The 26,076-nt window shown below is 58.9% G+C and overlaps 3 protein-coding genes and 1 pseudogene across 7 annotated transcripts; 2 read left to right on the plus strand and 2 right to left on the minus strand.

The window, feature by feature from the left end:
* Positions 1–230: 230 nt before the first annotated feature.
* On the plus strand, positions 231–5,753 carry LOC137208027 (mesothelin-like protein). Its single transcript, XM_067708489.1, is given in 9 exon segments — positions 231–253; positions 1,437–1,600; positions 1,710–1,825; positions 3,154–3,309; positions 3,382–3,509; positions 4,117–4,284; positions 4,286–4,412; positions 4,622–4,877; positions 5,302–5,753. Coding segments are annotated over 9 exon segments (1,332 nt in total). The 3' UTR covers positions 5,496–5,753.
* MSLN (mesothelin) lies at positions 5,298–18,672 on the minus strand. Its single transcript, XM_067708490.1, has 13 exons — positions 18,585–18,672; positions 18,304–18,536; positions 18,075–18,095; positions 9,205–9,289; positions 8,567–8,610; positions 8,372–8,462; positions 7,927–8,105; positions 7,710–7,823; positions 7,362–7,504; positions 7,156–7,283; positions 6,740–6,834; positions 6,362–6,542; positions 5,298–6,286 (listed from the first exon to the last, which is right to left on the minus strand). The coding sequence occupies exons 1-13, from the start codon at positions 18,670–18,672 to the stop codon at positions 6,186–6,188; spliced, it is 1,503 nt and encodes a 500-aa protein (XP_067564591.1). The 3' UTR covers positions 5,298–6,185.
* Positions 13,862–16,138, minus strand: LOC137206385 (cytochrome c oxidase subunit 6A1, mitochondrial pseudogene; annotated as a pseudogene).
* CIAO3 (cytosolic iron-sulfur assembly component 3) lies at positions 18,606–26,074 on the plus strand. Of its 5 annotated transcripts, none has more exons than XM_067707175.1 (11): positions 18,606–18,736; positions 19,744–19,839; positions 21,317–21,460; positions 21,756–21,888; positions 22,451–22,585; positions 22,856–22,974; positions 23,076–23,256; positions 23,692–23,764; positions 24,241–24,378; positions 24,807–24,964; positions 25,053–26,074. In XM_067707175.1, the coding sequence occupies exons 1-11, from the start codon at positions 18,671–18,673 to the stop codon at positions 25,289–25,291; spliced, it is 1,482 nt and encodes a 493-aa protein (XP_067563276.1). In that variant the 5' UTR covers positions 18,606–18,670; the 3' UTR covers positions 25,292–26,074. The 5 variants fall into 5 exon arrangements, with proteins under 5 accessions (XP_067563276.1, XP_067563278.1, XP_067563280.1 ...); XM_067707177.1 differs by having other exon boundaries at positions 23,127–23,256; XM_067707179.1 differs by having other exon boundaries at positions 24,807–24,900; positions 25,053–25,196.
* The last annotated feature ends 2 nt before the right edge of the window (positions 26,075–26,076 follow it).

The following is a 26,076-nucleotide window of genomic DNA, read 5'->3' on the forward strand; positions in this document are numbered from 1 at the left end:
GAGCCTTGCTGTCCACACCTCCTGGGTCTCTCACCCCCACCCTGTGTTGAGGAGTCTGACCTCCACCCCAAATGCTGCAGTCTGGGACCCCTACTCCCTCTGCCCCTCACTGTCTATCTCCTTTCTGCCCAGTGCCAACACCTCCCTCCTGCAAGGCTTCTGGTGCCAGCTGGCCAGTCAGCTAGCCCGGGACCAGCTTGCCGCTCTGATCAGGAGGATGGAGACGCAGCATGTCCTCCTCGGAGCCTGGCAGGTCAGCGGCGGCCCTTACCAAGACTGCCTGGGTGTCGAGGGCAAGGGCAGACTCCCTGGAGAAGGGCCCCAGGGACGGGCAGGAAGGGAGGCATCCCTGGCAGAGGACCCAGGCAGCAAGGGCCAGGAATGTGGTGCCAGGACACGGAGTAGCTCTCCTGAGCACAAGGGCCCTGTGCTGGAGAGCTGCACGATTGTCTCTAGCTGACACAAGATGCGCCCCTCAGGTCACCCAGCGGACAGGAAGTTAGCCTCTGAGGTGGGCTTCTCTCTCCCCTGGATGATGTTCCAGTGTGGCCCACTTTGGACTGTTTCCAGGACTTCTCACCAATCACCCACAGACTCCTGCCTCTTGTTCTTGGTTTGGTGAGGGCTTGCCTACCTGGCCTCCATCTGGCACCTGTGGCAGGTCCTCCAGGCTCCCCGAGGGTGAGGGATCTTCCAGCCTGCTGGCCTCTCCTCCACCTGGGCTGTGAGAGGGGCCAGCTGAGCTCACCTGGACCCACAGCTGACCCAAGCGTCACCAGTCCCTGAGTTTAATAAAAGAAAGGAAGGAAAGAAAGCTATTGTCTTATTATAAAATTAATATAAAATTAGTAATAAATCTGAAACAACCCCAAAGTAGGCCAAGTAAGTGGGACAAGACGTCCAGGCAGGGGTGCATTGGATGAGCAGATCCTCAGTGAGCCAATGTGGTGCAGTGGGGGCTGGGGTGGGCAAGGGCCTGATGCCAGAGGAGAGGGGGCTCTCAAGCTGGGTTTGACCCGTTCTGAGGCCGGTTCTCGTTGTGGAGGTTGAGGCAGGAAGAGGAAAACATGAAGTCCAGGGACAGAGAGCCAGCAGGCAGAAGGAGGGGACGGGTGGACGTGGGGACAGGGGCTGAGAGGTAGGTGGGGGGCCCTAAGATGGGCAGAGGGAAAGGGGCTGGGCAAGCCCCCGGCCGGGCAAGGAAGTGACACGCTGCCTGCCCTGCCCAGCTCAGCTGTCTGGCCAACCTGGCCGCCCGGCAAGGCCTCCAGGGCGACTTCGAGCTCCACCCCACCAACCTGCTGCTCCTCTACGAATGAGTGCCCCTCCCCGCCCAGCGCCCAGCCGCGTGGGCTGAGCATGCTCCCCAGGGACACCTCAGTCACTCGGAGGCCCCCCAGTCTCCCCCTCCTGACAGCCCTCCAACCTTCCCACAGACTGACACAGGTGAGGGAAGCCGACTGCCAGGCCTTCGTCCGCCACACAGCCCAGGGCAACACAGGGCTGCTGACCAACCTGCCCGACCAGAAGGCCACCCTGCGGCACAGGGCCCTGGCCTGCCTGGTAGGCACCGTGGGCCGGCCAGGCCAGGACAGGACAGGTGACGGGCAGTGGGACCAGGCTCATGCTGACCTGCTGTCCTGCAGGGAGGGCCCCGCCCGAGCCTCAGCACCTCCGACCTGCTGCTCCTCGGGGTCCTGGTGTGTGACACAGATGCATCCAGCATCATGGCTGCAGACCCCCATGTGCTGCAGAACCTGCGGCGCTGTCCCCAGCTGATGGCCGCCCTCAACAGGCTGCTGGCCAGCGGCAGGACCAGGCTCGGGTGAGTGGGGGCCCATGCCATCTGCCCAGGCTTCCCCTCCTCCACCTGATAGAGGAGGCAGCCTGGAGATCAATGTCCACAGCCCCACTGACCTCTAACCTCTGACCCAGCTCCCACCCCACTCTGACCCTGCAGCCTATGGGGTACGGGTTTGAGGTGCCCAGAGGCCTGGGGTGGGAGAGTCTCTGCTGGGCAGGCCCTGGGAATGGCACTCAGGGAGGGTAGGCGGTCTGAGGGGTCTGGGTGCTGTTCAGGGCCCGACACAGAGCCCCCTTCGCACACCAGGCCCTCTGGCTCCTGGAACCTGGAGGGGCTGCAGGCTCTGGGACCCCTAGCCACCTACATCAGCCCCAGCCTGTGGATGCAGCTGCAGGAGGTAGGGCAGCACCCCGGGGCGGGTGGGGATCCAGCCAACCTTCCACCAGCCTGCCCAGGCCTGATGGTCGGCCGGCAGCCACTCTGATGCCCAACTGCTGTCCCCAGTCGCTCCCCGTCACAGAGTTTCTGTCTGTGGGGAGGAAGGAGGGAACAGGTAGCCCTGGTGGCCCTCCCCAGGGTGTGGACTCTCCAGGCCCGCCCGCCAGGCCGTGGGCCTAGACTTCTTTGGCAGCATAGTGGCCATAGTGGCCACGGGCAGGGCAGCTCAGCCAGTGTGATGCCAGGCGCTTTGGCACTGGCTTCCTCGAGGCCAAGGCCAAGTTGGTACCCTCACGGCCCAAGCGGGACACAGGTCAGTGTGGCCACCATGGCCTGGGGATTTCACATCTCCCCCTGCTCGGGCTCCTCATCCCGGAGTGGGGGCACCAGAGGCATGGCACCCTCTGCCTGGACCTCCTGAGCTTGGCCCAGGGTCTCTGTCCAGGTTGAGGGGAGTGGTCAGAGTCTGGTGGGGCTGGACTGGGAGTTGAGACCAAGGTCAGGGTTGAGTCAGTCTGGTCCAGGCCAAGTTTTTGGCTAGGAGTCAAGCTTGGGAAGGGTCAAGGTCAGGAGTGAGGTGGGGCCCAAAGTCAGCAGCAGTGCTGACCAGCTGGGTCCTCAACACCCGTACTCCACCTTGCCACAGGGAGACCCTGCATCCCTGGCAACATCACTGCAGCCACGCTGCACAATGACCTCTTCCTGGTACGCTACGACTGCGTGCAGCTCGAGTCCTGCCTGGGCAGCCGTGTGCTCAGGGCCAACCTGGACCCCCTGCTGCAGCACCCACTGCCCACCCAGTGCCAGAAAGTCGTCAAGGCCAAGCTGGCTTAGGTGCGCCAGCGACCGGCAGTGGGAGGCAGGTGGTGGGCCGGCCGTGTGGCCTGACCACCACCTGCCTCCCACTGCAGGTCTACCCAGGCAGCGTCCCCGAGGAGCAGCTGCAGCTCATCCCCTCGCTGGCCTACCTCTACTCCCATGTGGAGACTGGCCAGTGGCACATCACGTCCAAGGACACGGTCGTGGCCCTGCTGGCCCCAGACGGGGCCCTGGAGAACCAGACAGAGGTGAGGGTGGGGGTGGGGGTGGGCAGGGGACCCCGCTGACCCTGGCCTTGCAGACCCGAACCCTGCCCACAGGTCATCCTGCAGAAGTTCCTGGACCACAACGGCACCATCACCAGTGCCCTGCTTGTGGCCAACGGGGGCTCCCGCCTCTGTTGGATGAGCCCCCGCCAGATCCAGGCCATCCGGCCCTTGGAGTTTCGGTGAGCCCACCCAGCAACCCACCCCCCACACCTCAGAGCCACCTCCACTCCTCAGCCAAGGAAGGATTCTATGGGGGCCCAGGCCAGGCCATCGTAGGTAATTAGCTTCCTTCCTATGGCCTCCGTAACAAAAGATTAGAGTGGCTAAAAACAACAGAAATGTGTCCTCTCACAGTCTGGAGGCCAGAAGTCTGAAGTTAAGGTGTCAGCAGGGCTGGCCTCCCTCTGAAACCTGTAGGGGAGGCTCCTTCCTGCCCCTTCCAGCTTCGGGGCTGCATCACCCCCATCTCTGCCTCTGTCACAGCTGGCTTCCCACTGTGTCCGTGTCCAAGTTCCCTTCTTCTTATGACACCAGTCGTTAGATTCAAGGTCCACCCTAAATCAGTATGACCACATCTTAATTTGATTACAGCTACAATTAGGAAAGACCCTATTTCCAGATAAGCTCACGTTCTGAGGTTCTGAGTGGACATGAACTTGGAGGAGACACTACTGAACCTAGCACGGAGAGCAAGAGGAAAGCTGTGGTTCAGAAAGCGGGAGCCAGGCCCAGCGTCCAGAGGAGAAGGGGCCTCTGGCCTGCCTATCAGCCTCACCCCCCACCCAGGCTGGCCGGAGCCCTAGACATCTCCTCCTGCCCTCAGAGCCGCAAGAACGTGCTCTACGACAAGGCCCGAGAGGCCTTCGGCACCGCCGGAACTGTAGACGCCTACTACAGCTTCACGCCTCCCCCTACCTCGGTGAGACCTCGCCCTGCGTAGGGCACGCCTCCCGGAAGCCCCGCCCCTCATCGCTGCCCCGCCCCTAGGCGGTGCCCCCGTGGAGGAGCTGCGGCACCTGCCCCAGGCTAACGTCTCCGTGGACATTGACATTTTCACCAGTCTGAACACCCGAGTGCTGCAGGTGGGCCGGGGGCTACCCGTCAGGGGGTGGGGCTGGCCTAGACGAGGATGCCTAGGTTACGGTCTGCAGGCCCCAACACCCACCCCAAAGTCGGAGGTGTGCAGGCAGTGTGGGCCCCAGGTCACTTCTCCAGGTGCGTTCTGCTGGGTCTCACCCCTGCGCTCCGGCCAAGCACTGACCCCGCCCACGACCCCTCGCTCCCTTCGCAGAGCCTGAGCGTGGGCAACGTGACGACGCTGCTGGGCCAGAACATGGGGGACCTGCAGAAGGCTCACAGCCACCCCACCATCAGCTCCTGGCTCTGCAGCCTCAATCGGTCAGCCCTGGGCGAGCTGGGCCTGGACACGGACCCAACCGGCCCCACCGGCCTCACCCACGTGACAACTAGGACCCCCAACACCATCCCCTGCATGCCCCATCTAGTCCCCACCTCAGACCGGCCTTGGAGCACTGACCCCAGCTCAGGTATGCCTGCACCCACCCTCCCCACTCCAGCGGGCCATCCCCGCTCTGCCCTGTGTGCCCCCCCTCCCCCAACTGCTACTAGCTTCTTGTCTTGCGCCCAATCTCATTCAGCGTTGGCCTACTCTTTCCATCTGCCTCCTCGGGTGACATCTGGGTGACACTGGCTTCACCTCGCATTGCCTGCTGAGGGACACCTCCTCCAAAATCTGCTGAGCAGCAGAAAGTGGAGAGTGGGGAAGTTTTGAGGTCCCCATCGGGACCCAGAAGAGCAGCTGTACATGGGGGTCCTCACTGCTCTTCCCCACCCACAGGGATGGTGTGAGCCCTGAGCCCGGCGCAGGGGCCGCCCAGGCCTGGGGGAGGCAGGACAGCCTGGGGGCTCCCAGCTGGACTGAAGGGTGCTCCTTCCATGTTCCACCTACAGGCAGCCCACCTGGGGTATCTGCCACTTGCTGTGGCCCTGCCGTCAGGCCTCCTGTGGCTGCTGTATTGGAGCACCCTGGGGCCCAGCTGGAACCACTCACAGGGCACGTGCCCCATGGCCTCCAAAGACAGCGCTGCCCCAGCACCACTTGCAGGAAAACCGGGGCTGGTAGGTGGAGCTGGCTGCCTGCCTAGACCAAGATGCCTGCCCCATGCCCAGGGGACCTGGCCACGTCCCACATCCCAGGGGCCTGCAGGGCCAGTCCCTGCCCACACCCAGCTCCCAGGACCTGGAGCCAGACTGAGGACCTGGGCCCAGGGTCACTGCCCCAGCCAGTGAGGGAGATGCTGCCCCTGCCCTCTGGCTTCTTCCAGATGAAGAACTGGGGTTGGGGAGGGGTTTCCGCGGACTGACTTCGCTGATTGATTTGAATAAAGGACAAGGTGGTCTTCCTGCCTGTGTCCCTTTGCTCTGGGCCTGAGGAGGGACAGAGACCCTCTTAACTAGGATCAGGACTCCAGCCTGCCATCTCCTGGGGCAGCAGTGTCACCAGAAGCCACCCTGAGTGTTGGCCTGGCCTGGGGGGAGACCCAACAATGGAAACAGCATCAGGAAGGCCCTGAGGGCCCCCCTGCCTGGAGTCCCTCCCCTTTCCAAGTGCAAAGAGGAGGGTTGAAACCCAGGGAACCCTGTCAACTGGGCCACAGCCATCAGGGCCCTCCCACCCAATTCTCAGAACACCACAGGGCACCTCTTCGAGGGGGGATGGGGCTTCTTTTATTGAGCTCTGGTGCCCTCGGGGTCAGACAGAGACCACCCAGGCCTACTCCCAGCCAGGTGGTGTCTCCATGGCAGGGCCCAGTTCCCAGAGCATAGCAGTGGGGTCAGTTCAGGATCAAGGCCAGGAGCCGACTTGGGGTCACAGTGAGCACAGGTCCAGGTCCTAGTCTGAGGAGGTGAGGGCCTCCGGAGGAGTCCTCTGCACAGAAAACAGGTGACTCAGACCCTGCCCCTCACTCTGCCCGACACCACCCGGCTGGCCACCCCAGCCCATCTCAGACGTTGAAGTCCAGGACCAGGTAGCCGTTGGGGGTGCCGCCGTGGAGCCCCAGCCCCAGACTGTCCAGGTCCTCCTGCGACTGCCAGGAGATCCAGTCCCGCAGTGGGCTGTTCCCCTCCTTAGCCTTCAGGCCCACCAGGTTTGCACCCAGAAGTTTCTGCACCTCAGCAATGGTCAGCGGCTGCCAAAGCCCCCAGACAGGGCTCAGGGCCTGCCTGCCTTTCCCCAGAAGGCTGCTGTCCTCTACTGTGTCCAAACCATCCCATGCTGCCCCACCCACAGACCCTTCCTTGGCCCTTCCAGACTTCGGAGGGGGCTTTGGCTGCCTCTCCTGAGACCCCGCCACACCAGAGGCCCTGCCCTTCTCCATGGCCCTACCAGCACAGCCTCTCTCTGCAGCTTCTTGAATGTGGCCACATCCATGTTTATGTTCTGCTGACTGAGAACCCACAGGTCCTCCATGGGGGCCCCACCTGCCCACGGGGAGAGGGGCCCCCAAGTGTGAGACCTTGCAGCAACCCCCAGTCTCACCCTCTGACAACAGGCTACCAGAAGCCAATTCCTTTACCAAGAGTCCCTTTTCCTAAGAAATTCCTGGGACCCTGGTTTGCCTGGTGACCACCTGACCCTCTGGGTTGGAAGATAGGCTGGGGGTGCCCAGAACTCACAGGGTCTCAGCCTACACACACTTGGAGGGATGGAGGGCACATTGACCACCAGTCACACCACCAGCAGGCTGCCCAATGAGAGGGGGAGCCTCAGGGATCACGCCCCCCGTGTCCTCCCGGGCTCACCCAGGTAGGGCTTGATCCTTGTGAAGTATTCAGACCCGCTCATGTTCTGGAAGGCAATGCGGGCCTTGGGGTAGAGGACAGCCATCTGCCATGGGCTGCATGTGTCCAGGTCCTGGGGCCTGGTCGCCCTGAGGAGGCAGCATAAGGCCGGGCAGTGAGCTCGGAGCACAGCACACCCACCACACCTGACAGACCCCAGGACTCACCAAACAACGTTGAGCTGCATGAAGCCCAGCTGCTCAGGGCTGAGGAGGCACAGGTAGGTAGCGGGGAAGGTGGCCAGGGTGTCCAGTGTGGCCTTGTCCAGCTGGCCCCCTCCCCCTACATAGCGGGCAATGAGGGCGGCCACCTGTGGGAGGAGGCCACTCAGTGGCGTGGAGCAGGGAGAGACATATCCCCTGGGGCCTGCACAACCTCACACCCTGTGCAACCCCCAGGCCTGTACCACCTCACACTCTGTGCCCCCCAGGCCTGCCCAACCTCAAACCCTGTGCCTTCCCCTCCCCACCTCCGCAGCCAGTCACCCGAGCATCCATCCCATGCCCTTTGCTGACTTTGAGCAGAGATTTCACGGTCTCCAGGGAAGCCACATTCCACTTGTGGATGTCCTCGGGGGTCACCCAAAGGAAGAAGTACCTCAGGTGCTGGATCAGGGACTCAGGGTACCCCTGTGGGTAGAACTTCCGGGTGAAGGGACTGTGACGGCCGCCGCCACTCCCCGGGCAGCTGGGAAAACTGTGCTACAGCAGGCAGGCGGGAGTCCTGAACTACCTCATCCAATTTGCGCTTGAAAATGTGCAGCTGCTGGTAGGTGAAGGGCACCAGGTTCACCTGGTCCATCTGAGCGGCCAGCAGGGCTCCGTCCACACAAGCCTCCAGCTCCCACTCCTCGTAGAAGACAAGGTTTTCGTCCAACACTTGGGCCTTCCGCCCCGGGGGGCAGGCCTTCTCTGCAGGGGCAGGCAGTGGGTTGGGGGCTGGCCATCTCCTGTCAACCTCCTCTTCCTTCTGCACCCACGCTGAGACCCTGGGCACCACATGACTCTCCAGGCCTCAGTTTACCCATCAGCAAAATGGAGCAATTTTGTTCACTCTCCTGCATTGTCATGATTGAATGAGTTGAGTGGCTAGGAAGGGCTGCAGGTGTGGACAAGTGAGACCTCACAATGCTAGCTCCCCATCCCAGTCTCCCCACGCAGCTGGGCACCGTGCTCACTCTCTGTGCACTGCTGGGCCCTCAGAAGGATGACGGTCACCTCAGGCCGCTGCCAGGACAGGTCCCATTGCAGCCATGGGGTCATGACACCCTGAGAACAGAGCAGGGCTGGGACTGAGCCGCGAGTGTCCTGGCTTCCAAGGACCCCCACCCAGGGCCAGAAAACCCTCCCCTGATTCCCCAGAGGGGCCTTACCAGTTCCGTGTCTGCAGCCTGGGCCCTGGAAAGTAGCACCCACCCTGCAGGGGAAGGGACACCAGGCTCGAAGGGATGGCAGGGGCTCCACCCAGGCTAGGAAGGAGGCAAAGCCGGCCCCTTCCAGCCCCATGCACACTCCATGGGTGTGGAAGCAGAGGGTTAGGCCCCTCACCCTATGGTGTCACAGCCCATGACACCGAACCAGGGAGCACAGGCCTCCCACATCCTCCTCCTGGGGCCCCTCTGCTCAGGGCAGGCAGAAACCTGTCCCATGGGCACCCTCAGTTTGGCCTGTGCCCCCATCACCACCCTGCCTCTGCCTCCAACCCCATAGGGCACTGTGGTGCAGCGGGGGTGCCAGACACAGTCATCTCTGGGGGCAGAGACAAGGCTAACAGCCTGCCTGGGACTCAAGGCACCTGCCGAGATTCAGGACACTTCTCTGGAATCAGGGGCACCTGCCCAGGACTCGGGACACCTGCCCGGGAAGGGGCTGGGGGGCACTGCCCACAGCCGGAGAGGATGTGTAGAGCAGGTAGAGCCTTTCCTAAGGCCCCGACCCCCTGAGGACCCTTGGCTGCCCTCTGTGCTCTCTGCACACCAGCGTTTTGCGGCAACCCGCCCTCATGACTCACCGAGGCAGAGAAGAAGCAAGAGGCTGCCGTGGGTGGGAGTCCCACAGGACCCCACGCGGGGTTGAGCAGTCTGCAAGGCCACAGTCTGTGGAGGACAGCCACTCTGATGTCCTCCCTGCTTCCCCGCCCCTACTATGTCACCCTACCCATGACTGCCCCGGGCCAGTGCGGGGCCTCGGGGGGTTCCCAGGTCAAACCTTCACAGGCCTCCACAGCAGTGTCTGTGCTGCCGCTGGCCCTTCTCTCAGAACCAACCAGCAAGCCTGCCCCGCCCCCTCCGGGAAACTGGCCCCTCAGCCAGGAGTGTCAGGTCTGAGTCAGCCTGGCCCCCAGCTGTGAGGGCCCCAGTGGGCAGCCAGCAGCTGGCGCCTGTCTTCTCTCCCTGCAGGGCAGGGCAGTGCAGGACAGGGCAGGAGAGTTTCGTGCGAGGAGGCAGGACCGCCTCTGGCTCTGGCTGGCCTGTTTCCCCCACTCAAAACAGGGGAGCTGGGCTTCCCTGGTGGCGCAGTGGTTGAGAGTCCGCCTGCCGATGCAGGGGACATGGGTTCGTGCCCCGGTCCGGGAAGATCCCACATGCCTCAGAGCGGCTGGGCCCGTGAGCCATGGCCGCTGAGCCTGCGCGTCCAGAGCCTGTGCTCCGCGACGGGAGAGGCCACAACAGTGAGAGGCCCGCGTACCGGGAAAAAAAACAAAAAAACAAGGGAGCTGAGCAGTTCTGGGCTGGGGGTCAGGCTGAGCGACCCCTCACCCTGCAGCGTGGCCACCCTCCCCTCCCACCCACAGCCGCAGGTGCTGGGCTTTGTGCAAACCCAGGGCCCTGCCAGCTGGACAAGGCTGGCAGGGCCCACCAGCCCACTGCTTTCCCTTCTGAGGTCGCTCCCAAAGCAGAGGCCTGGGCAGTACCAGAAGGAGTTCCCTGGTAGCCTAGCAGTTAGGACTGCAGGCTCTAACTACCGTGGCCCGGGTTCAATCCCTGGTCAGGGAACTGAGATCCCATATGCCATGTGGCATGGCCAAAAAAACACAACAACAAAGGGTGATACCCTTTCCCACCTGCCAGCCCTTAGGGTGGGGCAGTGGGTGGGCATTCTGGGAAGACCCCCGTGTGCTCTCTGAAGTGGGGTTTGGGGCCTGTGGACAAGTGTGGGTGGCAGGTGGGTGGGGAGCCGCTCCCCACAGAATATTGTCCCCGAGTAGATAGGGGCCTGCAGGAGACCAAACTGCCTTCCACACCTGCCCCTCCCAAGAAGGCCTGGAGCCAGAGGCCACCTAGGGCTGGTGGAGTGGAACCATCCCTTCCCCCAAACCTCCACCCAGGCCTGTGTCGGCCCCACCCCTGGCTCAGAAATTGGTGGGGGGGGGGGGGCACAGAAATTGGCGGGGGCGGGGGGGGGCACACTTATGCTTCAGCAACCCCTTTCAGCAGGGCAAAGAGCCCAGCCTGCGGGGAGTGTCCTGGGGAGCTCCCCTCCCCTACCAGGCCCCCAGAACAGAAAAGAGGCAGTTGAGTGGGGCCCCTGCCCCCGGGGTGGGTAAGGCCAAGCAGGAGCTATGCCTCCCCCTGCTGTCTCCCCTCAGCCCCCACTCCAGCCCCGTGTAACCAGGGACCCCTTGCACCCCAGGTAGGGGCTCCCTCAGAACCCCTGCAGCCCACCGTGGGCCCTAGAATCTGCAACCTTCACACCTCCTACCCCCAGATAGGCCAGGCTGGGGCCACAAAGGCACCTCAGCTGTCTTAGGGCTGCAGCTTCCAGAGTGGCCCAAGTGTGACCTGCCAGAGTCACGTCTGTTTCAGGCAGTCCAGGGCACGCATATTTGTGTGACAAGGAAACAGTCCCCTCACCATGCTCTGTCTCCCTATCCAAGGCTGCTCGGATGCTTCCCTTTCTGGTACCTGGGATGGTCCCATCTCCAACCCTGAGTCCTTCAAGACCAATGTCCACCTGGTCATCTGTCACTCATTAACCACCTGCACACTCCCTGAGTTCCTACGGCATGCTGGGCCCTGCAGAGATGCTGGCACATGCTGGAGCAGGTGATTCGAGCCCTGCCCAGGACCTGGGGGTGGGCCTGCCTGCTAGCATGTGGGGTCTGGGGTCTGAGTGGACCACAAGCTCATCAGAGTGGCATGTGAGGTAGAGGCAGCTGTGTCAGTGACAGAGGAATGGCCAGCTCCAACCCTGAGCCTAAGAACCATGAGCTCACAGCCTTCAGCAGGTGTGCAGCTGCAGGACACTGGCTGAAGCTCTCTCCTGCCCCACCTGTCTCACCCACCCCAGCCCAACTTCGGTCCCCAAGGTCTGGCCCTCAAGTGGTGGCAAATGAAGTCAGACCACATTCCCTGCCAGCCTCAGGCCTGTCTGGTGAGAGCGGGAAGGGGCACGGATCACAGGTTTAGGGTCTTCGATGCAGGGTCATTTAGTCTTCCCCAAGCACAGAGATGCTGTGTGGCTAGCCTGGGGTCACACAGCATGTCAGGAGCAGCTGGGGCAAGGGTAAAGCTGACCGAAGGCACAGCCCTCTGAGGCCAGGGGAGCTTGTCCTCGCTGCTCCCCAAGTGCAGTGAGGACTAGGGTGGAGGAATCCATATGGTGGGCAGGGATGGGGGCTGCCCTACCTCCCCCAGCCTGCTTGTTTGGGTCCCAGTACCAGCCTCCGCCTAATCCCTGCTCCCACCCAGAGCTGCTTGGCTGGAGGTACTGAAGGAGGTGTCCCCTCCCTCACCTCCCCCAGCATGCCCTCCATCATGACCCCACCCCACACAGATGAGGCCAAGGTTCTGCGCATCTTCTGATTCGGTTTCCTCAACTGGGAAGCAGCAGGGCAAGAGGTGGGAGCCTCTGGGGTCTGTCAAGGGAAACGAACAAGGCTCGGGCCAGCAGTGCTCAGGCCATAGGAATGTGTGGGTGGAGGCCTGGGGAGGGGCTGCAGGAGGCGGGGTGGGGGGTGGGGGGGAGCCACCTCTGCCTCTCCCTCCCTAGGCAGTCATGGGAGCTCCAGGCGGGCTGACCCGTCAGGTACCAGGCATGTGTGTGGAGCCAAGGCCTCACCTCGTGGGGTCTTACTCTCCCTTCTCAGGTGGTACAACAGAGGTTCAGTGCCGAAGAGAGGCCACAATTGCAGGGCAAGGCAAGGGCGTGGTCCCCGTCTCCACCCACCCACAGCTGGTGCCCTGAGGGTCTCCACCCCAGTCAGCAGGATGTGACTCCCTGACTCCCGGGGGTGAGTTCCAGGCTCAGGTTGGCGTGGTGGTGCAGTGGTCAGGTGGAGGGCTGCAGGAGCTCACCTGCCCAGGCACTGGCCGTCTCCCGGATGGGAGGTGGAGGCTACCTCTGTGCTGGCCAGACGCCAGTGTCCGCATGCGGATCCTGGCACCACAGCCTTTGTGTGCGCCCCTGGAGCCAGAGTCCCTGGTGGCTCCCTCGATCCCCCCACCCCGCCCCCCTGCCCTCCTATACTTTTGTGAATAGGAATTCCCTGTGTGGAATCTGTCTGGTCTCTGACCTCTCTCCGTGGGCTAGGTTTTCTATTATGTACAGTCGAGCCAAATGCTAATTAGTACAGAATTCAGGAAGGCTGCCAGGTACAAGAACCAACTCCCAGAAAGAGTAAGTGCCTTTAAAAAAAAAAAAGTCCTGTCCATAGATAACAACTGAAAAATTCTGGACAAAATATAAAAAAACAGTTCCCTGAGGGCTCTGGGGAGTGAAGGAAAGAAGCCAGATTTTGGACGGGAATTGATACTTGATGGAAAATGCCAGAGTGGATTTCCCTTTGTGGGTGTGGCTTTGTGGTGTGCGGTGCTCAGACACCAGCAGAAATCCCACCATCTTTCTGGCCGAAAGAGCCAAAGGAAGGAGCCCAGAATAACCAGACAGCAGAGAGCGGTGGAGAACTCTGAAAGGGAGAGAGCCAGAGGAGAGGACCCCAAATTCTGTGTACCAACTCTACCCAGGCCTCTTGCCGACCCCTGAATCATGTGTGTGCAAGGTAGACAGCTCAAATGACAAACTGGCCAAGACTGAGCTCTGCACTCTTTGGGAGTGGCAGAGGTCACAGTTCAAGTATGACCAAGTTCATTGCCTGCCCAAACAGAAGCAGCAACAGTCTTTGTAGGAATATAACAGAATGCAGTGTCTACACAACAAAACAGTCACAATGTTCATGATGAAATCAAAAACTGCTCGGCACAGGGAGAGCTGGGAGACTGACCCATTCTCCAGGGAAAAGAATCTGCTCACGCTATGGTAAGACAGTATTAGAATTACCAGACAATAAGGTCATGGAAAAATGGGTTCTCATGAATGCAGAGGTAGGAAAAAAATGAAAATATTTTTAAAAGAACCAAATAGTAAATTTTAGAAATGAAAAATACAAAATCTGGAATTTAAAAATTCACTAGATGGACTGGACACACCTGCCAGGTGTGTCCAGGATCAATCACTTCCAACTGAGGATTAGGTGGGGCCCCCCAATTGCACAGTTAAATGAATTTTGAGATGTGGATGGAAGGTTCCTCTGTGCCCACTTGCAGGAACTGCAGTTTGAGCCCAAAAGACACAGCGGCTGCAATGTGGGTGGGAATGAACAGTTCACGTCCTGTTTTAACTTTGATGGCACAGGAGGCGTATGAAACACGTTACTTTTGTTGCTAAAATGATGGTCACGCAGTACGTGTTTTGCGTGTAAGCTCTGTTTTCCCTTGTAATTTTAGGTTGCCTTCATTAAGAAACACTATCAGGGGACTTCCCTGGTGGTACAGTGGCTAAGAATCTGCCTGCCAATGAAGGGCACACAGGTTTGATCCCTGGTCCAGGAAGGTCCCACATGCCACGGAGCAACTAAACTTGTGCACCACAACTACTGAGCCTGCGTGCCTAGAGCCCATGCTCCACAACGAGAGAAGCCACCGCAATGAGAAGCCTGTGCACCACAACGAAGAATAGCCCCCGCTCGCCGCAACTAGAGAAAGCCGTGCACAGCAACAAAGACCCAACACAGCCAAATAAATAAATAAATTTATTTTTAAAAAAGGAACACTATCAAGTCAGAAGCAAAAGCTAAATTCCAAAGCCATTTGGTGTTCAATAATTCAGATTAAAGGAACAACGTTGAATTGTATGCTTTAAGTGGGTAAGTTGCATGGTGTGGGAATTCTTTCTCAGGAAAGCTGTTTTGTTTTGTTTTGTTTTTTGTAGTACGTGGGCCTCTCACTGCTGCGGCCTCTCCCGCTGCGGAGCACAGGCTCCGGACGCACAGGCTCAGTGGCCATGGCTCACGGGCCCAGCCGCTCCGCAGCATGTGGAATCCTTCCAGACCGGGGCATGAACCCGCATCCCCTGCATCGGCAGGTGGACTCTCAACCACTGCGCCACCAGGGAAGCCCCAGGAAAGCTGTTTTTAAAAGACAGTCCAAAGATCTGAACAGACAGTTCATAAAAGAAGACGTGTGAATGGCCGATAAGCACATGAAAAGATGCCCAACTCACTGGGGAGATGCAGATCAAACCCCACACAAGACACACCCGCCAGAACGAGGACACTTAAAGGGTCTGACAAGGAAAGTGTGTCTTGGGCGTGGGGCAGTGGGACTCACACCTGGTGGTGGGAGCACAAGGCAGTGCGGGCATTTCTGCTGCGCATTTTTTGTTTTTGTTTGGCCACGCCATGCAGCTTGTGGGGTCTTAGTCCCCCGACCAGGGATCGAACCCAGGCCCCTGGCAATGGAAGCGCAGAGTCCTAACCACTGGACCGCCAGGAAGTCCCTTGACTAAGTTATTTATTAAAGCCATCTCCTGCCATAAGTAAAGGGACAGAAGATCAGTATAATGGTCATCACTGGATACAAGAAGGTGAGCTTAAGGTCCTATACACTTTTCTGGTCCATGTGTGCAGAGTAATGGTCCAAACCAGTGCTGTGGTCCCCACTGGGTAGTGGTCCAGGTTCTCTTTATTCATCTTCATAGCCAGTTGGAAGTGAATTCACATGAGGATTATGGAATAGGGTATGGTTACCATCTCCCCAGGGAAAGGGCTTAGCCCTGATGCGGAGATGCGGGTAGGTGATGAACTCAGGTCTCTCCTCCTCTCCGTGGTGCTTCAGGAAGACGTTCAGCGTGCTCACTCCCACCCCGGGAAGCACCACAAAGTAGGTGAGGGCCTTCCACATGCGAGCTGAGCCCTCCTCACCACGGCGCCACTCGACATAGGCTGCTCCAGCTGCAGCTGGGAACGAACCTCGCAGCCCAGAAACCCAGGATCCAGCTGCTGCTGCCATTTTCCACCTGGATCCGGCATTTTCTTAAGAAGTTAGGTATACTCCTAACCATACAACTTAGCCATTCCCCTCCTAAGTAATCCCTCCAGAGAAATAAACCTGGATGTGCACACAAAGTCTCGTACGTGAATATTCATAGCAACTCTATTCACAATAGCCAAAAATGGGGAAAAACAAATTTCCATCAGTAGACCAATGGACAAACGAAATATGGTATTATTCATATGCTGACCTACTGGTCAGCAATAAGAGGGAACAGACTACTCATACTTGGGGGGAAAGGATGAACTTCAACATCATTATGCTGAGTGAAAGGGGCAGATATCAAAGGGTACATAATGTATGATTCTGTTTCTATAAAAATGTTAAATTGCAAACGAATCCCTCATGACAGAAAGCACATCACTGGTTGCCGGGGCCAGAAAACTTCACTAAAACTCAGGATTCCTGTTCGCAGGAATAACAGTGAGGAATCTTTTGGGGCTGATGGAAATGTTCTGTCTTGACTGAGGTGGAGATTTCACGGATGTGTGTAACCACCAAAGCTCTTTGGACTGTACCCTTTAAATGGATGCCTTTATTGTGCATAAACTGTACCACAATAAGATTGATTTAAAAATCAATAGCAAGGGCTTCCCTGGTGTCGCAGTGGTTGAGAGTCCGCCTGCCGATGCAGGGGACACAGGTTCGAGCCCTGGTCCGGGAAGATCCCACATGCTGCGGAGCAGCTGGGCCCGTGAGCCATGGCTGCTGAGCCTGCGTGTCCGGAGCCTGTGCTCCGCAACGGAAGAGGCCACAACAGTGAGAGGCCCGCGTACCGCAAAAAAACAAAAACAAAGAATCCGCCTGCCAATGTAGGGGACACGGGTTCGAGCCCTGGTCCGGGAAGATCCCACATGCCGCGGAGCAACTAAGCCTGTGTGCCACAACTACTGAGCCCGCGTGCCACAACTAGAAGCCACCGCTGTGAGAAGCCCACACACCGTGCAGCAACGAAGACCCAATGCAACCAAAAATAAATAAGTAAAAAAAAAAAAATCAATAGCAGGGACTTCCCTGGTGGCGCAGTGGTTAAGAATCCGCCTGCCAATTCAGGAGACACGGGTTTGAGCCCTGGTCCAGGAAGATCCCACATGCCGCAGAGCAACTAAGCCCGTGCACCACAACTGCTGAGCCTGCGCTCTAGAGCCCGAGAGCCACAACTACTGAAGCCCGCGCACCTAGAGCCTGTGCTCTGCAACAAGAGAAGCCACCCCAATGAGAAACCCGCACACCGCAACGAAGAGTAGCCCCCGCTCGCCACAACTAGAGAAAGCCCGCAGGCAGCAGTGAAAACCCAAAGCAGCCATAAATAAATAAAATTATTAAATAAATAAATAAAGTGTGCGATTCAATGGTTTTTAACATATTACATTATTAATTTTAAAACTGTGTTAAAATATATATAACAAAATTGGGCATTGTAACCATTTTTAAGTGTACAATTCAGTGGCGAGAGTTACATTCACAATGTTGTGCAATCATCGCCACTATCTATTTGCAAACCTTTTTCATCATCTCAAACTGAAGCCCCTTCCCAAGGCCTTGGTAACTCTAATCTACTTCCTGTATCTATGGAAGGAATCTATCTATCTATGGACCTGCCTGTTCTGCACATTTCACATAAGTGGAATCACACAGTAGTGGCATCTGTGTCTGGCTCTCTCACTAGACACAGTGTTTTCAGGGTTCGTCTACATTACAGTGTGTCAGTGCTTCATCCTTCTATAGCTGAATGACAGTCCACGATGTGGATGGACCACATTCCTTTATCCACATCTGCCGATGGTCACTTGGGCAGTTTCCATCTTTTGACTAGCCCCCACCTTTGCTCCACTGGTTCTGGGGGAGAGAGATGGAAACTGCCCTGCATATCTACACGCAAACTGTCCCCCTCCAGCATTAAAAGAGCCCTCCTTTGTCCCCCAGCCTCAGCCAGAGCCCCCTATGCTATAAACCCTCTCCATCGCCCCAGCCTAACTGACTCTCATCCTGGCCCCATCCCAACAGCACTTATTATCCTCACACATTTTTTGTAAACGTTCTCTGGGGCACTGCAGTGAAACTAAGTTTATTTTGTATTTGTCTGGTTCTAATAATGAGTGAGAATGTTGAGATTTCAGGCATCGAACCCCAGACTTTAGTCAGATATTGCCAGGATGGTGGGTGCTGGGGCCTGGAAGCCCACCAGGTACAGCCCCTGGTGAAAGCCCCTCTCACTGCTGAGAAGGAAGTTCCCATCCTGGGAGCCAAGAGGAGAGGCAGCAGGTGCTGGAGGAGGCAGCACCAACACCTGGGCCTCAGGCATCTGGACGTCACAGTTAACCCGCAGGTAGATGAGGTATCACCCGGTAGAGCCCACATCAGAACAAGAACCCCAGGAAGAGCACAGGCTGGAATGGGCCCCCAGCATGTGAGATCATGCCGTGCCCGCGGGTATTCTGGGGCTGATCCTGCCAAGGCACCTTCAGGACTGGGCCCACGTGGGTCCCGGGGATGTGCCAGACTCCATCACTGGCGTTTTCTGGAAAGCCCCATAAAAAGTGGTCATTACCTGTACATGACGACTCAAGAACTGAGTCCAGCCAGCAACGGTTCTGTCTCAGGTAATAAAATCTCACAGGGAACTGGAGTTTTCTCAGGCTGGTCTTTGAAATAACCGCGGACTCTCTCCGAGAACCCCAGGGCTCTGCACTGAGCCGCAGCCTCGGGAGGAACGGCTCCCCTTCCCCGTCACTCTCATTTTCTTCTCTTTTCAACAGACACTGGGCGTCTCTGCGTACCCGGCGCCCTTCTGGGCTCTTGGGCTGCGTCCGGAGCCAAGTAAAGAAAGTTGGCTGCATCTCTCCCGGGGAGGAGACGGCGGGGGCCGCACACCTGGCTGGCAGGTGAGCCCGGGACCGCGAGTGAGGCGCCCTCGCCTCCCCGCCGCCCCGCCGCCCCTCTGCCTCCCGGCCGGCGCCCAGGCAGGGTGGAGAGTGAGAGGTGCCCGGGGCCGCCAGCAGGGAACGCGCGCCTGCCAGACACCCGGCCGCTTAGCCAGTCGCGCATGAGCCATGCGGACGCTTTCCGGCAGCGTGGCGGAACCGCTTCGCCGTTTCGCGGCATTTGGCGACACCTGCGCTCGGCGGCGGGCGGCAGTGTGGCACCATGGCGTCGCTCTTCAGCGGGGCCTTGCAGCTGACGGACCTGGACGACTTCATCGCGCCGTCTCAGGTGGGCGGGCAGGGCGGCGGCCGTGCGCGGGGAGCCCCCTCCGCCGCAGTCTCTCCCCTGAGAGAGGGGCTCAGAAGCGGGGCTGCTGGGTCGCACAGCCCCGTAGCTTCCGCGTCCCCTTCCCGGGCGGCCACTGCAGCCGAACTCACCTAGCTTGGGGCCCGGGAGACCCTGCCGAGCTTCCCTGGCCAATTCCTTGCGTGTGAACAGAGTGGGACGGCCCCACCCCGCTGCGAGGACTTGGGAGGTGCTCCGCTGGAGTCACCGCGGTGGTCGTCGTAGGTGTCGCCCCTGGGGGGGAAGACAGAGCTTGCCCCCAAAGGGGACAGGACAGCTGCACTTGAGAGCCGGCCGCCCTTATCTGATGTCTCCGCTTATCGGTTGCTACCAGCCGTGCAGGACCAGGGCTCGGAGGGCCATAGCTAAGCCGTCCCAGGAGGAGGAACGGGTGGGGCTGGTCCCGGCACAGCGGCAGGAGGAGCTCGGACAGGCCTCCCACTAAGGCTTTCTGGGGCTAGTTCCCTTTGGGAATGCGATGGCCAGTGAGGTGCTCCTGTTGAGAGAGACCGCGAGAACTCCAGGAGTTGGGCAAAGAAAGGAACTTTCTTCCAGGAACTGGGCGGGGCCAAGCGTTCCTAGCGACCCCTTGGCTTCTTCCCAGCAGTCGATGAAAAACTGGCCACGGTGCCCCGCCAGACGTTTACGCTGAGGAAGGTGAGGGCGGGGGTTGGTGCTGTCTGCAGACAGGTTAGCGTGCAGGCCCAGTCAGCACCGCCTCCATCTGACTGTGACCTGCAGAGCGACTCTTGGTCGGACAGAGTGTCTGACCAAGCGTGAGTGAGTAGGGAAGGTAGTGACAAAATCCATAGCGCTAAGAGTGCTTCTGGTGCAGGAAGACCGGAATCAGGGCACAGTTTTCGTCCCAGGTGGTGGTGTGGCCATCAGGCTGCCCCTCTTCTTCCGCCTCTGTGCACTCAGGTGCCCGTTGGGGTTTCTTACTGGTATAGGATTGCATCAAGCCCATGAGGGTGGATAAGAGGCCGGGAAGTGGCGTAGCCAAGATCCACGTCGAAGATGACGGGAGTTACTTCCAAGTCAGTCAGGTAAGTGCCAGCTTGGTTGGCCTGAAGCACGTTTCACTGCTCCGTCGAGTGACAAATGCAGGGGCCACAGGACCTTGCACGTCTCACCAATCCTTTCTCAGATATGTTCTGCAGAGAGCTCTTTGCAGAGATGGCAGTTCCCGCATCCCCTCCCTCTCTCTTCTCTCTCTGAGTTGTAATTGTGTAAGATTTTCTAGTCCAGACCACTTGTTCTTAGGGAACACCTACTTCCTGTGTAATTTAGCAATGACGAGATCCTAATCCAATGGCGTTAAAATTTACCCCGACTGTTTGCCATTTGGACTCTCAAGAACATCTGTGCTGTCCCAGGGACCGCAGGCACCACCAGGCACGCTGGCCCAGGAATCCTGCCCAAGCAGGGGAGGAGCCACAGGATGGTTCACGGTAGGGCCAGACAACAGGATCCAGAGTTCACAAGGAGAGAGCCACTGTTCACTCAGCCCAGGAGGGTAACGCAGCAGCACACCACGGGTCCCGCCTAAGCCCAGCACAGCACGGAAGACTGGGTCCTTTTTAGGGACCAAGTGGGCACTGCTCCAGAGCAGCAGTGGTTGATCTGGAGGGAAGTCGGAAGCACATCAGCCCCCTGCTCAGCACAGCATCACAGCCTGTCCTTGAGACCAGTCCAACCTGGGAAAATGCACTGAGCTCAAATTGTGGCTTTGGTGCTAAGTAAGGCCTAGTGATCTGGGCTGGAAGGGAGTTCCTGTCTTGTCAGCCCCCTGGTCACACTCTGGGCCCCTGAAGCTCGCCTGGCCCTGGCTCAGACCACTCCTGTGTGTGCAGAGGGAGTGAAGGGGCTCTACTGGGATCATTTGCAGCTAAGAAGAGTTGCCCAGCCTGGAAGCTGGCTTGAACACCAAGTTCTGCAACTGTCTGGCCGAGTCTGACAGTGTGACTGCCCCTTGTGTCCCTCACCCACTCTTCCATGTGTTGGCACTGGGCAGGCACAGCCCAGGTGGGCACAGGCTCCTGCCATCTCCTCCCTCTGCCCCTTTCCTTGTCCCTCTGTCCTTTTTTCCTTAATCTTTGCCCTTGCCTTTCTCTTCCTCCTCCATTTAGAGCCTGGCCTTGGGCATTTTCCTGTCCCCACAGCCCCGTGAGGGCAGCCTGGGGACCAATGACTGTCCAGGGCCTCTGTGATGAGTCAGCTGCTCCTTTGCAGGTTTAATGCCCGTCTCCCACCCCTGGCGGGCAGCAAGCCTCTTCAGTATGATCTGACGTGCAGCCAAGTTTGTACCGAAGTTAGAATTTGGTGCCACTATGAAAATCTAGAACGTGTATACGTGTTTCTGCAATAAATATTTAATTTCTAAGAACTTACAGCACATAAAGCCAGTAGTTGGTTGTCAGTGTTGTGAGACGGAGAATGAAGGTTTCCTGTGGGTCCCATCATCTGAGAGCTCCACGTCCTCATGCGGAGGGCCCTTGGGGTACCAGGTTCTTGTGCTTCCAGGATGGAGGGACAAAGAAGCTGGAGAGGGCCAAGATCTCGCTGGACGACTGCCTGGCGTGCAGTGGCTGCGTCACTTCGGCAGAGACCGTGCTCATCACTCAGCAGAGCCACGAGGAGCTGCGGAAGGTTCTAGGTGCTAATAAGGTGAGCGGTGGGACAGTCTTTGGAATGCCACTCTAACCCGACATCAACCCCAGCATCCCTCACTCGTGTTGTCAGGGCAGCTCATCTTCTGGTGCCCTTTGTCCTATGTCTCCTAGTGACTCCTGACGTTTTTAGGTCTCATCGGTGGGATCTCAGTCAATTACTTGTATTTTGACATTGAAGTGTTAACCCTAAACTTTAGGTTCTACGTGTTTGCAAAAATGACATGCCTGATGGAGTTAGGCTTGGAATCTGTTAAACACACAGAGTGAGCAGCAGGTCCCTTGCTTTGCAGATGGTGGCGCCCAATCAGCAGAGGCTGGTTGTCATCTCGGTCTCTCCCCAGTCCAGAGCATCGCTGGCTGTGAGATTTCAGCTGAATCCTACAGACACTGCCAGGAAATTAACTGCGTTCTTTAAAAAAATAGGTAGGTGCTGAACCTTGGGTGAGCTCCAGCTTGGACACGAGAGCTGGCGAGGGGCTCGTCATGCCCCACTATCACTGGGCTTAAACACATCAGGAACTCTATCTGAGGTTGACTTCAACTTGAAGTTCTGTTTTGATACAGAGAGCAGTGCCTTTTAATAGAAAGCTGTCTGAATTCTGATGTTGCACTTCCCCGAGTCTGGAATTTACCCACTCCTAATATTGTTTTTAAACTATCACCATCAAGGCACACCTCCCAAGTCTGAGTTGGGTTCTGGCGCAGATCAGCTGGTCGACCTCTGCGTGCTGGGAGTAGGGCTGGGAGGACGTGGGGTGAGCCCCGGTGCTGGCGGCTGCCCTAGGCAGCATGCAGGGTTTGGCCTGGTCCCTGGCAGCCACCGAGCTCAAAGGAAGGAAAGCCCAAGGACACCGGGCTGTCTGCATGCACACCAGCGTGTCATGTGACGCCCCACGGGAAGGCAGAGCCCTGCTCCCGGGGCGAGGTGGGCAGCGCCTGGGGCTGTGGCCATCCTTCTTGGGGTGAGGTGGGTGCTCCCTTGCAGGGGCACACTACGTGTTTGATACCGCCTTCTCGAGGAACTTCAGCCTCCTCGAGAGCCAGTGGGAGTTCGTGCGGCGATTCCGAGCACAAGCCGATTCCAAGCAGGCCTTGCCTGTGCTGACTTCCGCCTGCCCAGGTATGCTGATGCTGCGGACCGATGTCAACAGCTGGACATGGGTGACGGGAGTGCTGGGGGAGGGGCTCGTCAGCAGGCACTGCCTGAGGGTCACCTGTAGTCGCTTCAGTTCCCAGAGGGGTGATCATAGGGACACCTGAGATACGTATCGGCGACAGCACAGTGGGGGCTTAGTGAGCTCCTAACTCCTGTACAAGTCGGTCCACCCCAGAAAGTCACACCCCTGCCCTGCTCCCTTCCCCCACCACCCCCACCCTGTGTCGGCCTCAGGCTGGATCTGCTACGCCGAGAAGACCCACGGGAACGTCCTCCTCCCCTACATCAGCACCGCCCGGTCCCCGCAGCAGGTCATGGGCTCCCTGGTCAAGGACTTCTTCTCCCAGCAGCAGGTAACAGGGACATCTTACAAAATGAGCCAAGACTGCAGTGGTCAGGACCCACACACAGAACTGTGCTCCCAGCCGTGCCTGTGCTGTCACCCCCGCCTCAGCCTTTGCTGCTGGGGCCAGGCAGCTGCACCACTGCCGTGTTCTCCACGCAGCATTTGACCCCCGACAAGATCTACCACGTGACGGTGATGCCCTGCTACGACAAAAAGCTGGAAGCCTCCAGACCCGACTTCTTCAGCCAAGAGCACCAGACACGCGATGTGGATTGTGTCATCACAACAGGTGCGGGGCCCCGAGCCTGCTGGCGCTGTGTCCCCAGCATAAGGCCCAGCACAATCCCCCTGGCTCATGTTGGTCACCCCGTCTGTGAGTTGAGCAGCCTTGCAGAGGCTTCCAAATGCTTAAAAGAAAAATGAATGCCCACCCGGGAGGCAGACGATCCAGGAAGGGTCGCTGTCCAGGGACGCAGTGCCCTGCCCACTCCAGGCGCATTGCGAGGCACCCCAGGGTCAGGCGCGTCTGCCCCACCACAGCACCGGGAGGCCCTTCAGAAGTGGAGTTGCCTCTAGCTGGGTTCATCCCCCACTCACGAGCAGGGGCTGGACGTCTGGCCACTCACAGGTTGCTAGGGATGCAGGTGGTGGGGACCTTTCATGGTCTCTGTTTTTGTTGAGATTCAGCTGAAGAGCGTCTGTCTGTGCTGTGGTCTCATCGTAGGAGAAGTCTTCAAGCTGCTGGAAGAAGAAGGGGTCTCGCTGTCAGAGCTGGAGTCGGCTCCCCTGGACAGTCTGTACGTCGTGCCTGCCATGTCAGGGGCAGTAAGCTTTTCCAGCATTGGGGTGCTCTTGACCTTGGGGTCAGAGGTGTCCTGGTGGGCAGCAGAAGGGACGAGGCGGGGGCAGGCACTGTCCTCGCCCCTCTTCTCTGCCTCAGCTTCCTTCTGGTTGGTTTTGCATCTGCCCCGTGGTATGTGTTGGTGTCCAGAGGTGGTTGAGTTCACGAGGCAGCCTGTGGACAATTGGCTGATGGTTATCAGAGCTGACCCCAGCTTCATACAGGTCTGAGCTCCCCAGAATAGGTGACATGACGGAGGGGACAGTCCTTTTCCCCCAGAGCCTCCTCCTGACACACCCACAAAGCCCTGGAGTCTGTGACTCATCTTCCACTTAGAAAGCAAGTGCTCTCAAACAGAAGTTACAGAGGTTACCCAGAAGCCTTGGTGGACAGCAGCCCCACTACCACCTGAGGCCATGCCCTCCTCCCCAGGTGCAGCAGTGTATCTGCCCAGGAGCCTACCAGCCATCAGGGTGGGGGCTCGGGGGGCTACCTGGAGCACGTGTTCCGGCATGCAGCCCAGGAGCTCTTTGGAATCCACGTCACTGAAGTCACCTACAGACCCCTGAGGTCAGTGGGAAGGGCTGGAGCTTGGGGCAGGGCAGCCTCTCGGGGCACCAGGCAGGAGCTGGGCCCTCCCCTCTGGCTCATGTGAAGGGGCCAGAGCTCTCCAGCCCTTGATCTCCTCATCATAGGACCCAGTGTCCCCTACCCACAGCACAGTGACCCAGGGCCCCAGAGGCCCATGGTGGCAGGACAGTTTTCCTGGCACAGGGTGTGTCCCAACGTGAGTCCCCATTCCAGGGAGGGCGGGCTGGGGCCTTTGTCAGACCTTGGGAAGGTGGGGTTCCCATTCTACAGACCAGGAAACCAAGGCTGGGGCTGAGGCCACCTGCCCCACTCATTGAAGGGAGCCTTCTACCCTCCCCTATCACTGTCCCCCACCTGGGAGGAAGCCTGGGCGTGCCGTGTGGACAGCCTGCTCTGTGTGCCCTCAGGAACAAGGACCTCCAAGAGGTGACTCTGGAGAGGGAGGGCCAGGTCCTGCTGCACTTCGCCGCGGCCTACGGCTTCCGCAACATCCAGAACCTGGTACAAAAGCTCAAGCGAGGGCGCTGCCCATACCACTATGTGGAGGTCATGGCCTGCCCTGCAGGTAGCTGCACACAGAGTGGGCCCTCTGGGACCCCGTGTGCTGACACCCTCCCCTTGACCACACTTCTGCCCGTCCTTCTCTGCCACAGGCTGCTTGAATGGTGGAGGCCAGCTCAAGGCCCCTGACATGCCTGGCAAGGAGCTTCTGCAGCAGGTTGAGAGGCTATACAGCATGGTCAGGACCGAGGCACCAGAGGACGCGCCTGGAGTCCAGGAGCTGTATGGGCACTGGCTGCAGGGCGAGGGCTCAGAGCAGGCCAGCCGCCTGCTGCACACAAGCTACCACGCGGTGGAAAAGGCTGGCTCCAGCCTCAGCATCAGGTGGTAGGAGGCCTCAAGGATCCACCCGGCCCAACACAGCCAGCACCGGGACTCCCAGGAAGGCATGTGGAGTCTCCAGCAGGGAAGTCGCCCGAGACCCCAGGGCATACCCCCAAAATGCTGGATGATATGTGGGGACATTGGGACCCACATAGAGATGGGACTCAGGACCCCCAGCCAGTAAAGGTGACTTCAAGCCTGTGCTCACCTGGACTCCCCGCTGCAGGGGGCCAGAGGTTCCACCACCTGCTGGAACCTCTCCATGGGCCCAGAGCCCTAGAGGTGCCCTGACTCCTCCTGGTTGTGGTGGCCTAAGCTGTGAGGGTTTCAGCTCATCCTGTGGGGAACTTAAGGGAGAGAAAAGGGAGGGTTCCTCATCCCCCATTTCTAGAGTCACCTGAAGCTGCGATGTGGAGGGTGGTGATAGGCTGGACCTGCCAGGCTGGTCAAGCTCACAGCAGAGCTTGGGGAACCCTGCCACGCTGGGCAGCAGAGGACACTGGCAGGAGACAGGCACCTGGTCTATGACCCCAGCTGGGGATGGGTGCTCCCTCCACCTAGAACCAGGTGTTCGAAGAAGCTGCGGTCTCTGGGGCTTGAGAACCTCTGTTTTGGGGGCTGAGTCCAGGTGGGAAGGACTCTTGCTATCAGGCCTCAGTGGTCTCGCTGGCTGAGTCCTGTGTCCACAGCTGGACCCCCACTTAAGGGGCAGGGGGAGGGCAGATTGCATTCAGCCCACCAGGCCTGGCCCCGAAAAGCTCACTTCTAGTAAAGGAGACTCTCTCTGAAACC

The sequence above is a fragment of the Pseudorca crassidens genome, chromosome 15 (genome assembly GCF_039906515.1).
Source record: "Pseudorca crassidens isolate mPseCra1 chromosome 15, mPseCra1.hap1, whole genome shotgun sequence".
NCBI lineage: Eukaryota > Metazoa > Chordata > Mammalia > Artiodactyla > Delphinidae > Pseudorca > Pseudorca crassidens.